The sequence below is a fragment of the Primulina huaijiensis genome, chromosome 9 (genome assembly GCF_012295235.1).
Source record: "Primulina huaijiensis isolate GDHJ02 chromosome 9, ASM1229523v2, whole genome shotgun sequence".
Taxonomy (NCBI): Eukaryota; Viridiplantae; Streptophyta; class Magnoliopsida; order Lamiales; family Gesneriaceae; genus Primulina; species Primulina huaijiensis.
The window spans coordinates 14,389,033-14,401,191 of record NC_133314.1 but is presented as its reverse complement, the minus strand read 5'-3'; the positions used below and the strand labels follow the sequence as shown (position 1 = coordinate 14,401,191).

The 12,159-nt window shown below is 36.7% G+C and overlaps 1 protein-coding gene across 1 annotated transcript; it reads right to left on the bottom strand.

Annotated features, from left to right (window-relative positions):
- Positions 1-545, bottom strand: LOC140983894 (uncharacterized). Its single transcript, XM_073451048.1, has 3 exons — positions 350-545; positions 169-286; positions 1-37 (listed from the first exon to the last, which is right to left on the bottom strand). Exons 1-3 carry the CDS (start codon positions 543-545, stop codon positions 1-3), a joined length of 351 nt encoding a protein of 116 aa, XP_073307149.1.
- Positions 546-12,159: the final 11,614 nt, after the last annotated feature.

Genomic DNA, 12,159 nt, shown 5'->3' with positions numbered 1-12,159 from the left:
TTATAAGGCGTGATCACGCCCTATAAAAAGACCTCTTCTGCAAAAAAAAATTAACCAAACTTATAAATATGAAAAAATCAAAAAACAAAAATATGGGTTGCCTCCCAAAAGCGCAATTTTTTATGTCGTTATGCTCGACATTTTTTGTCCCTTTAAATTTCCGAATACTTTGGTTTTTCCAACTCAAGTTCGAGTATGTTTGCCACACTTTCATCCTCGTGAAACACCTTCAATCTATGTCCATTCACCTTGAAAATTTTATCAGTATCCAAACTCTTGATTTCCACTGCACCATAAGGGAACACATGAGTAACAACAAATGGTCCAAGCCATTGGGAACGAAGCTTACCTGGCATTAGCTCTAGCCGAGAATTGTACAGCAGCACTCGTTGGCCGACAACAAAGTGTTTTCGCAGAATCGAATTGTCGTGAAACAACTTCGTTTTTTCTTTGTAAATTCGTGAATTCTCGTATGCTTCCAATCTTATTTCCTCCAACTCTTGTAGTTGCAACTTTCTCAACTCGCCCGCTTCTTCCAAGTCCATATTACAGTGTTTGACCGCCCAATAGGCTTTATATTCAATTTCCACAGGCAAGTGACACGTTTTTCCAAAGACTAATCTGTAAGGAGACATCCCTATTGGAGTTTTCTATGCCGTCCGATAGGCCCAGAGTGCATCATCTAGACGAAGGCTCCAATCTTTTCTTCTCGGATTGACGGTCTTTGCTAGGATAGACTTGATCTCCCGATTGGAAACTTTGGCCTGACCATTCGTTTGTAAATGATAGGCAGTGGCCACTCTATGATGTACCCCATATTTCTTTGGCAATGCTTCAATTGTTCGATTGCAAAAATGGGTTCCTTGATCACTTATTAGCGCCCTTGGGATTCCAAACGTGCTGAAAATATTAGACTTGATAAAACCTACAACCACTTTAGAATCATTAGTCTTAGTGGGGTTTGCTTCTACCCACTTCGAAACATAATCAACTGCCAGCAGTATGTAAATATAGCCTCCCGATGAAGGGAATGGTCCCATGAAGTCCATGCCCCAAATATCAAAAATATCACATACAAGAATTGGGTTTTGGGGCATTTCCTTTCTATGGGACAAAGATCCCGTTCTTTGACATTGTTCACATCTTTTACAAAACAAATAGGCATCCTTCAAAAGTGTCTCCCAATATAAACCACAATCCAAAATTTTCCTAGAAGTCCGTTTTGGTCAAAATGGCCACCACATGCATAATTATGACAGAAAGTCAAGATCGACTTATGTTCAATCTCAGGTACACACCTCCTAATAACTTGATCAGCACAAAATTTCCATAAATGAGGTTCATCCCACACATAATACTTTGTCTCACAACGAATTTTCACTTTAGGAGATTTGCTAAGATCATTAGGTAAAATTCCGGTAACCAAGTAATTAACTATGTCTGCATACCAAGGATTCGTACCTTTCACCTTAAATAGCTGCTCATTAGGAAAAAATTCAGAAACAGGCAAAACATTATCCTCGTTCACCAACCTACTCAGATTATCAGCTACTGGATTCTCAATTCCTTTTCGATCCTTGATCTCGATGTCGAATTCTTGGAGTAAGAGTATCCACCTTATCAACCTCGATTTTGACTCTTTTTTTGTCAACAGATATTTCAATGCTACATGATCAGAAAACACAATTACTTTAGAGCCTAGCAAATATGATCGAAATTTTTCTAAAGCAAAAACAATTGCTAAAAGCTCATTTTCTGTAGTGGTGTAATTGCACTGCGCAGAGTCCAATGTTCTTGAGGCGTAGTATATGACGTGACTCTTCTTATCAACTTTTTGGCCTAGAACAGTCCCCACAGCATAATTGCTCGCATCACACATGATTTCAAAGGGCAAATTCCAGTCAGGTGGTTGGATAATAGGTGCTATGGTCAACATGTTTTTTAGCTTGTTAAAAGCCTCCTTGCAATCTTCTCCAAACTTGAAAGGTACATCTTTTTGGAGCAACTTGGACATCGGTAGAGCAATCTTTGAGAAATCCTTAATGAACCTGCGGTAAAAACCTGCATGTCCAAGAAAACCTCGAACTTCCTTAACATTAGTGGGGTAGGGTAAATTTGTGATTAAATCAACATTTGCTTTATCAACCTCAATACCCCTAGAAGAGACCACATGTCCTAACACCATGCCTTCGGTCGCCATAAAATGACACTTTTCATAATTCAAAACCAGATTGGTTTCCATGTACCGTTTCAAAATCTTGGACAAGTGACTCAGACAATTGTCAAATGAATCTCCATAGACAGTGAAATCATCCATAAATACCTTAATACAGTTCTCAATATACTCTGAAAAAATACTTAGCATGCACCTTTGAAACGTACATGGAGCATTACAAAGTCCAAAAGGCATACGTCTGTAGGCAAATGTTCCAAAGGGACATGTAAAGGTTGTCTTCTCCTGATCCTCCTGAGCAATGACTATCTGGTAATAACCTGAAAATCCATCAAGAAAACAAAAATAAGTTTTTCCAGCTAGTCTTTCCAATGTTTGATCAATAAAGAGCCAAGAAAAATGATCATTTCTAGTAGCTAAATTAAGCTTTCGAAAGTCAATAACCATACGCCAACCATTTTTCACTCTTGTCGGTACGAATTCATCATTTTGATTTCTTACCACAGTGATACCTGTTTTATTTGGTACGACATGGATCGGACTCACCCATTTACTATCCGAAATAGTATAGATTATGCCTTCATCTAAAAGCTTGAGAATCTCTTTCATTACCACTTCTTTCATTACCAGATTCAGTTTTCTTTGGAATTCTCTTACCGATTTGGCATCATCCTCTAAACGAATTCTATGCATGCAAATGGAAGGGTTTATGCCTTTGATGTCCGCCAATGTCCAGCCAATTGCGGTCTTATGTTCTCTGAGAATTGTGGTTAATCTCTCTTCTTGCTCTTCATTTAACCTTTTCGAGATGATCACAGGCAAAGTTTCATTGTCTCCCAGATAGATATACTTCAAATGATTTGGCAAATCTTTCAATTCCAATTTGGGTGCCTGCAAAATAGAGGGTAGCAATTTTTTGTGAGGAATTAATATTTCAGTTTCTAAATTTGGAACCACAGTTTGTGAATCCTCATCAGTTTCCGAAATTTCCCAAGCTTCAGCTATCTCTCCTTCCACATCCAACTGTGCCTGCATGTGAAAACTGTCAATCTCATATGTCTCCTCAAAACATTCCTGCACAATTGAATCAACAATATCAATTGAACATATAGAGTGGTTTTCATTTGGGTATTTCATAGCATCAAAAATACTAAATTTCACAATCTCCCCGTCGAATTCGACGGAAAGAGTACCCTCTTCCACATCAATCTTGGTTCTAGCAGTTTTCATGAAAGTTCTCCCCAATAGAATCGGAGCTGAAATCGCAGTGGAGTCTTCTTCCATTCGCAATATGTAGAAATCTGCAGGAAATATCAATTCTTTAACCTGTACCAGAACATCCTCCACAACTCCTTCTGGATAAGCATTAGATCTGTCAGCTAATTGAATCACCACTCTAGTTTCTTTTAAAGAACCCAAATTCAGAGCACAATATATTGAACAGGGCATGGCATTAATGGATGCACCTAAGTCTAGCATGGCACGCTCAATTTTCAGATTTCCAATAACACAAGGCATTGTAAACATACCTGGATCCTTGCATTTGTTTGGCAGTGATTTCTTAATAACCGCGGACACACTTTCCCCCACGCTTACTTTTTCATCACTTTTCAACCTCCTCTTGTTAGTGCACAAATCTTTTAAAAATTTAGCGTACCTTGGAATTTGTTTGATGGCATCTATAAGAGGAATGTTGATCTCCACCTTTCTAAAGGTTTCCAACACTTCTTTCTCGTAGTCCATTTTTTTGGATTTTTCCAACCTGGAAGGAAATGGAGGAACAACCGCATTAGAAATAGTAGATGAGAAAGACTTAGAATTTACCTTTGGTTGTTTCTCAGATTCTCCTTCGATCTCTTCAGTTGTGCCTTTTTCTTCAGTATCCTTTGTTGTTGAAGTGTTCTTTTGGTCAATCTCCTTCCCACTCCTCAATACCATGGCACTTGCATTTTCTTTTGGATTAACCACCGTTTGCGACGGTAGTTTTCCAGGATTTTGAGCTTCTAACTTGCTAACTGATGTAGCGATCTGAGTGATCTGGGTTCCTAGATTCTGAATGCTGGCCCTCGTTTCCTGTTGAAATTTTTGAGTGTTTTCAGCTAATGCCTTTACAATTTCGTCTAGAGACATACCTGAGTTGGATGCTTGTTCTGGTGCGTGTTGCTTGTTCCAATTTTGTTGTGGATATCTTTGTTGGCCTCCTTGATTCTTACAGCTGAAATTTGGGTGATCCCTCCATCCTGGATTGTAGCTATTAGAATATGGGTCATATCGCCGCTGGGGCTCCCCAAGAAATCCACCAATCACATTGGCTTGTTGCGTGGGTTCTTCTTGTAGTGACAGACACATATCTGTAGGATTTCCTACCATAGCACATACACCACAAGTTTTTACATGTTTCACCTGTCCTGCAACCAACTTTTCCAAAAGACATATCAAAGAATCTAACTTTTGATCGATAGGAGTAACACTTACCTCATTGACTTGTCGTGGAGGGTTGTCTTGCCTAGTACTGAATTTTTGTGCATTGGCAGCCATGTTGGAAATAAGAGCTCGTGCCTCTTGAGGTGTTTTGTTTACCAATGCACCTCCACTTGCAGCATCAATCATGTTCCTATCAAAAAGTGATAGACCCTCGTAGAAATATTGGACTAGGAGCTGTTCTGGAATCTGATGTTGAGGGCAACTGGCACATAACTGCTTAAATCTCTCCCAATATGCATATAATGTCTCTCCTTGTAACTGTCTAATCCCACAAATGTCCTTCATGGTGTTTGCTGCTCGCGAAGCTGGGAAGAACTTCTCCAAAAATTGTTGTTTCATATTATCCCAAGTCGTGATCGTCCCAGAGGGCAAGTAATAGAGCCAATCCTTAGCCTTGTCGGCTAAAGAGAATGGAAAAGCTCGCAGTGAAATTTGTTTCTCTGTGATCCCTTGTGGTTTCATGGCTGTGCAAACAATATGAAACTCTTTCAGATGTTTATGGGGATCTTCACCTGCAAGACCACGAAAAGTAGGCAATAAATGAATCAAGCCAGATTTTAATTCGAAGGTAGCATCAGTAGTAGGAAATTGAATGCATAATGGTTGTTGAATAACATTAGGATTAGCTAACTCCCTGAGTGTTTTTTGAGCTTGTCCTGCCATTTCTTCTTGGTCACTTTCAATCTCAAGATCAATGTCAGCTTCTCTTTCTGTATCGTTGGAGTCCAATGATGGGTTCAAATTAGGAGATGATGATGATGGTTGCTTTTCACGCCTTAGTCTTGCTTCTTTTCTCAATCTCTTAGTTGTCTTCTCGATTTCTGGATTGTATTTGAGTTCACCTGTACGAGAAGAACGAGGCATTAAAAAAATAAATAAAAAAATCAAAAGAAATTAACCTTGCACCGATCCCTGGCAACGGCGCCAAAATTTGGTGTGCTGTCGTTGACCACCAAATTAATTCCTACTCTTTTAAATAAAAACGAGTGTAATGGTGAGTAGGGTCGAATACACAGGGAACGGTAGATTTATTTCTTTTGATAATAAAATTAAAAAGGGGGGATTTGTTTTTATAATTACTAAATAAAATAACCTAAACTAAAATTACCAAGCAAAAGATACTGAATTTAGAATTTAAAATTAATCGACGAGAACAAAGTGAAGAATTTATTATGAGAAAATACTGATTCAAGGGAGTTCTACTATTTAATTATCTCACTGTTCATCGGTTAACCAATCATTTATTCATCTTATTTCAAGCAATTAACCTTAGAATAATAGGGATAGCCACTAAAATTCTTGCGTTTTCCTAAATTAATTGACCAAAACCAGCATCCAGTCAAAACTTGCCAATAATCAACTGGGCACGATAGCGTTCCATATTAATTAAAGATAGCATTTTAGTTTCGTGAAAACAGTTAATCCTAAAATCTAACAACCGAGATAGCTGCAATTGGAAGATCTAGTTCCGTCGATTTTATTTAGACTAAATATATTATGATAGCACAACATATCTAACCTATTGCTACTCACGTACCAATCGTTCATGACAATTACGGATCACTGAATTCATGGTTAGCATCAGAAAATCATACATCAAATTCAATTGTCAGATTAATTGACATATAACATTCATATAATTAAATCATAAATCAACGAATACTTGGGCAAACAAGAATAATAAATTAAGCTGCAAAAACCTCATAGTGATAAAATTAAACAGTATAATATCCCTTGAATCAGACTAAGAAAATTAGCCTAACATGGTTTGATGTACAATCTCCATGAAAGTTAAATAACAATAGAAAAAAGAGTGCAAACTAATTTAAAGATGATGAAGAAAATTCCAGCGTAGCCTTCACGTGCGATGTCTTCTCCTTCTTCCACTGTGTGTGCGTGTGATGTGTTGTTGGAGGGTAGGGAATTGTCAAAAGTGAATTGTGGAGTCAGCCGCCTTTCTTGTTTACGTGAATGGTAGGTAATCAAAAGCAAAAAATGGGTCCAAAAAAAAAAGAAAAGCCCAATAATCCAAAATAAAACCTAATTACTAAAAATTAAAAGATACTAGGAAATATCCATTAAAAATACAGAGTTTTTTAAGGAAAAAAAACTCTATCTTGTATATCTTCCTTGATATGAAAATTCCTTATCTAGGCAGCCGAAGAATAGTCACAAGGCGTGATCACGCCTTATCCAAAAACATCTTCTGAATTTTTCTGCTCCACTCTTCCACTAAGATCATATCGACAACTTTAATTGTGATATAAAATCACCATTTTTAGCCTAGATTTATCGCGAGAGCAGAAAACTTCATCCTACAATAACATCACACAAAAATGTGTCAATTAAGCACGTTGGAAGTGATAACAACGAGATATATGACAACACAAAATGTAACTATTATGAGCCTATCAAGAATATTGTGTTTGAAGCACCTTCGCAGGTGTTCGAACCAATCCTTCACTTATGTCTTACTCTGACCAAACATGTCTTGTACAATTAACTCATCAGATCATATAGGATATTTTCATTTGTGAGTGAGCGGTGAATCCCGACTACAATGTATTGGCTCCTATGTATTTCAAAACTACACCCAACCACGCCACCCGATGACCCTCAGTGTAGTTGGTAAACGGATCAAAGTGCATGATATTACGTAAAGCCTCCACGTTGTCTCAGGTCAAAGGACTAATGTTGTACAACCACAACTGCGGAATTTTCCAATCGATAAATGATAACTATTTGAAAATTCCGAGATAGGGTTGTTCAGTACATTATCAAATGATCAACCATCTGTGTGAATGGACATCTTCATGTCCTTAACAAATGAAACATGACGTTTACATCACAGATGCCATTCTCAAGCTCGAGCGACTTTTGTGGGGCTGAATCGACTAGGAACCAATTAAAATATACGATATGTTTCCTAATAAGTTTCATGATCTTATGTTGAGAGGCAAACCTCATTATACCTATTGTGTATTTAAGAACTTTATCTATGCAGCTTGCATGAGTATACAGATAAAATAAATGATTTAATTGGGCAAAAACGTAAAATATTATTAACATAAATATTGTTTTATGTACGAGTCAATAAAGTTCAAGTTGGCTCGTCGGACATTTACTCTAACAAACGAATCCATGTCAAATTCAAAGCTCAAGTCAAAGTCTACAAAAATTATGAAAATGATTAGTGTTAAACTCAATTCATTTATGTGTCCTTAGTTAAAATGTATCATATGATGTGTGTCTTTATTTCTTGTCCTAATACTTAGATCATGTTAGATAGAAATCGATTGGGAATAAAATCGAGTGCAACCCATATATAATTAGGGTAGGCACAGCAGGATCAATGCTTTTTATCATAAAACAACAATTCGTTGATAAATAAATTATATATTTTTGAAGAATTATAATTTAATGGCTCAATGATATGGATATATTTAATACACACTAGTGATCCAAGCATGCACATAATTACGAGGAACACATTGATAACACATTGATATCCTTTTAGTGTTTGATAACTTTAGTATAATAAATATTAGGAAGGCCAAGGATCCTTCAACCAAATGGTAAGGATGAAATATCAAGATCTATGAGATCTGGATTTCAAATCACACAGTGACAATGGGGTGGGTTTGGCCAAACCTGAGGACCCTCCTTCCCATCAAGGAAAATTAAGACCCAGACCCGTCCTTTTTTTAAGCCTGCCCGTCTCAAAACCCAACGAGTCCATCCCGAGTCGGACCCTTGAACTCGCTATACATTTAATTAAAAAAACTTAGATAAATTAATAATAATAATATATACATACATATATATTAGATGAAATATATGTATACATAATATGTCTATATTTATATATATTTGTGTGTGTGTGTATGCAGTATCCAACATATGTGTATATATTTTATATATATATTGTTGGAAACTGAATTTCGGTTGTTTGACAAATTGAGCTTAATCTATCGAACTGATCAAGATAACTGAAAGAAACTGATCTAAAAATATGCAAACTATCGGTTGCCTAACTGAAGATTAATACACAGGAAATCAACGGCAACTGAACCTAGCTAACTGAATTTGTAGACGACTGAATGATCAGTTGGGAACTGATCAGTTAGACTACAATCAGCTGAGAGCGATCAATTTATCCTTTCAGATTTGTCAACTGATAAAGCAGCTGAATACGTCATCAGTTAAGGATGTAACTATCAACCGACATATGGTACAAAAGCAAGACTGCAAATTTTAGTGAGAACGTCTCATTTCAACAATACAAAAGTGTACTGTTGTCAGAAGAATTTTGACGTGGCAATCAACGGATATAAAGTTTCAAATCGTATTAAATGTTACCGTTGAAAGCAAAGACTATAAATAATCGAAGAGTTCAGCCGAGAAACAACTTTTGCGCATATCCATTCTAAGTCAATTCGAATTCAAGCTTTAAAAGAACAGCTCACACTTATCTGAAAAATTCATAGCTTTTAGGCTATCTTTCGAGCAGAAGTATTAGCACACATATTTGTTATATTTGATCTTGTGAGATCAGTTGTGCTAAGAAAGGAATATCAGTTAGCTACTGATAAATTTGTAAAGATACTAAGAGTTTCAGTTTTGCATTGCTAAGTCCAAAACTGAAGTGGGTCTGTACAAGAGTTTGTATTTGATCAAAGTCTTTTAGTGAATATCCTATCTTTCAGATAGAAGGGGTGACGTAGGAGTGTTTGAAATCTCCGAACATCCATAAATCTTATGTCTATTTATTTTAGTTTTATTCTATCTGTCATTTAATTTATTTCCGCACTTTCACCAGTTAACTGATTGACATCGACAAAACAAGATTCTCGAGATCAGTTTATCACTAAACTGACTCATCAGTCGAAAAAAAGAGAAAAGATTTCAAGTGTTTATTCAACCCCCCTTCTAAACACTTTATCACATCCCCAACCGATCCTATCAAGTGGTATCAGAGCAGTTGAATCTTGTTCTTGAATATTTTTATACACAAATTGATTACCATGTCTTCCTTCAACAAAATCCCAATGTTTTACAGAGAAGAAGATTTTGACTATTGGAAAATTAGAATGCAGGCTCATATAGTTGCACAAGAAGATAATATGTGGTATGTTGTCACCGAAGGACCCATGAGATTACTGAAAACAAACACTGTTGTTGCTATAACTGAGGGTCACTGAAGGACCCATGAGAATACTGAAAACAAACAAATGATTATTTCAAGTATTTTTCGCTTGGTTTAAAACCAAACTCGATTTAATTCATTGGTGTTAACATTCTTAGAACACGAGCTATTGCCGCTCATTGAAAATATTGTGTTTGAAGAACCTTCGCAGGTGCCCGAACCAATCCATCACAATCAAAGTATTCTAGTAGATAATTGTCAAGTGAAAGAACGAGGGACATAAGAATTGCTAATGTTAGAATATCCATAAACAAATTCCTACATTTTATTTATCATATTTAATTATTGTTGTTTTGATATGCATTGTTGAAACATTTTATTGTTTTTTCAAATGCCAAAATATTTCATAAAAATGTTTGATAAAAGACTTCAACCAAACCGTTTTTATATATATAACTTGCATTTTTTCAAATCATTTACAAAATATTTAATCGTTTTTTAGAGGATTATATTGAGTTTCTTTCGCTAGGTTTATAACTGAATTCAATATAATTTCTCGATACTTAGCTCATTTTTTAAATATTCAAAAATGAGCTATTGTATCTCAATACTTATCTCCCATCAATCCTATCACACGACCTCTTTATCTTATCGAATTTGGCATTCAAAAATGAGCTCTTGTATCTCAATACTTAACCCCCACCAATCCTATCACACGGCCTCTTAATCTTGCTGTAACGTCCGAAAAACCAACCTACGTAAACCTCATGCATGCGAATTATTTGAATTGCTTAATTGTTTTATTTAATTGATTTTAAATGCTTATATATTGCAGATTATATGCTTAAAGGTATGATTGTATGATTAAATGATTATATGGCATGATTTCATAAAATTAAAGGATTTTACCCGAATATTCGATAATAGGCTACGGAAAGGAGATCGGAGACGACTAAGACAAGAATAAATATTTTTCTTTAAATAGTTTCAAGAATTCTTAATATGATTAAAAAATGATTAAATTTTTCTAAAAATGATAGAGTTCGAATTATTTTACGAGACGAGCTCGATTTTTCCCGGGAAGCTGGTTTTGGGCAAACGCGGAGTTTTAAAAGATCAAAAATATTATTTTTTGAAACTAATTGTTTTAAACTTTTATTTTACAATTGAATATGAGTTATTGAGCTCAATTTAACTAAATTGAGTAGGCTCAATTGCTCCTATACATGGAAACCCAAAAGCCAAACCCATTAACATGCAAATTAAAATCTATAAAATTCAAGCATAGGCTTTTGGAGAACACATACCACCCGAAATATTGCACACACATATCACACAAAATTCGAAAATAGGAGAGAAGGAAAAACAAGGAGTCTTCGTCGGCCGTTCGTCCCTTCTCGTGCCCCTCGTCGACGATCGCGTATTCAAGCGTTTTAAAACGTAAAGGCACGTTTTATAAACCCTTTGACACATCATTCAAACCATAATATGCATGTTATAATTGTTTTTGCATGAAAACTATTGACGTTCGATGGTTTAACGACATGACGATTATTTTCAAAGTTTTGACGAATTTATGCTTGGTTTTGAAACGTTATGATTTCTAAGGGTTAGGATGCCAACATAGGATGATTTATGGATAAAACGAGGATGATTTAAGGTATAAATGAGGCTAGAATTGAGAGGGCTTGGGATGGGAAAGAGCCTAAGGTTTTCCTAAGGCAACTTGATGGTAAAGGCTCGGCTATTGTGCATGGTGGCTCGCGGCTCGGCCAGGGCTTGGGTAGGGGCCTGTGCTGGACGTGGGTCAGGGTTATGAAGAGTCCTAGTAAGGCGAGGACTCGTGGTTAACATCTGGAGAAGAGTCCACAAGGGGTAGGACTCTTCCCATGTGTGTATGTTGTGCAGCCGAGAACTGCAGCAATCGAGGGGCTAAGGGCTTGGCTAGGTGGTCTAGGCGGCGGCTCAGGGTGGTCCAGAGAGGGTCAGGAAGGCTAGGGCTTGGTGGTGCCTGGTGCAAAGAATCCCATGCGAAGTAGGACTCTTGCGCACAAAGAGGGCTCGCGCGGCTTGTTTCTGTTGCAGCAGGCTCGCAACATGGTTCAGGGGCTTGGTCTGGGTTCGGTTGGGTCTGAACATGGTCCGAAGAAGGTGAGGGTCAGAGGGGATCATGGGTTAAGTGTGAAGGATCGGTTCGGACAGCTTTAAAGGTGCTTCAAACACAATATTCTCCATGAGGTTCAATAGCTCGTGTTCTAAGAATGTTTACACCGATGAATTAAATAGAGTTTGATTAATAATCAAGCGTAAAACACTTGAAGTAATATTTCGTTAAGAAAAAATGATTGGTTTTATA

Bases quoted from the DNA above. Each gene is read 5' to 3' on its own strand.
- LOC140983894 (XM_073451048.1), bottom strand. From the start codon at position 545: ATGGACTTGGAAGAAGCGGGCGAGTTGAGAAAGTTGCAACTACAAGAG. The intron at 287-349 runs GTAAGCTTCGTT...CTTATGGTGCAG, and splicing joins TCGGCTAGAGCTAATGCCAG to TGGAAATCAAGAGTTTGGAT. The intron at 38-168 runs GTATTCGGAAAT...TTTTTTTTGCAG, and splicing joins CTTGAGTTGGAAAAACCAAA to AAGAGGTCTTTTTATAGGGC.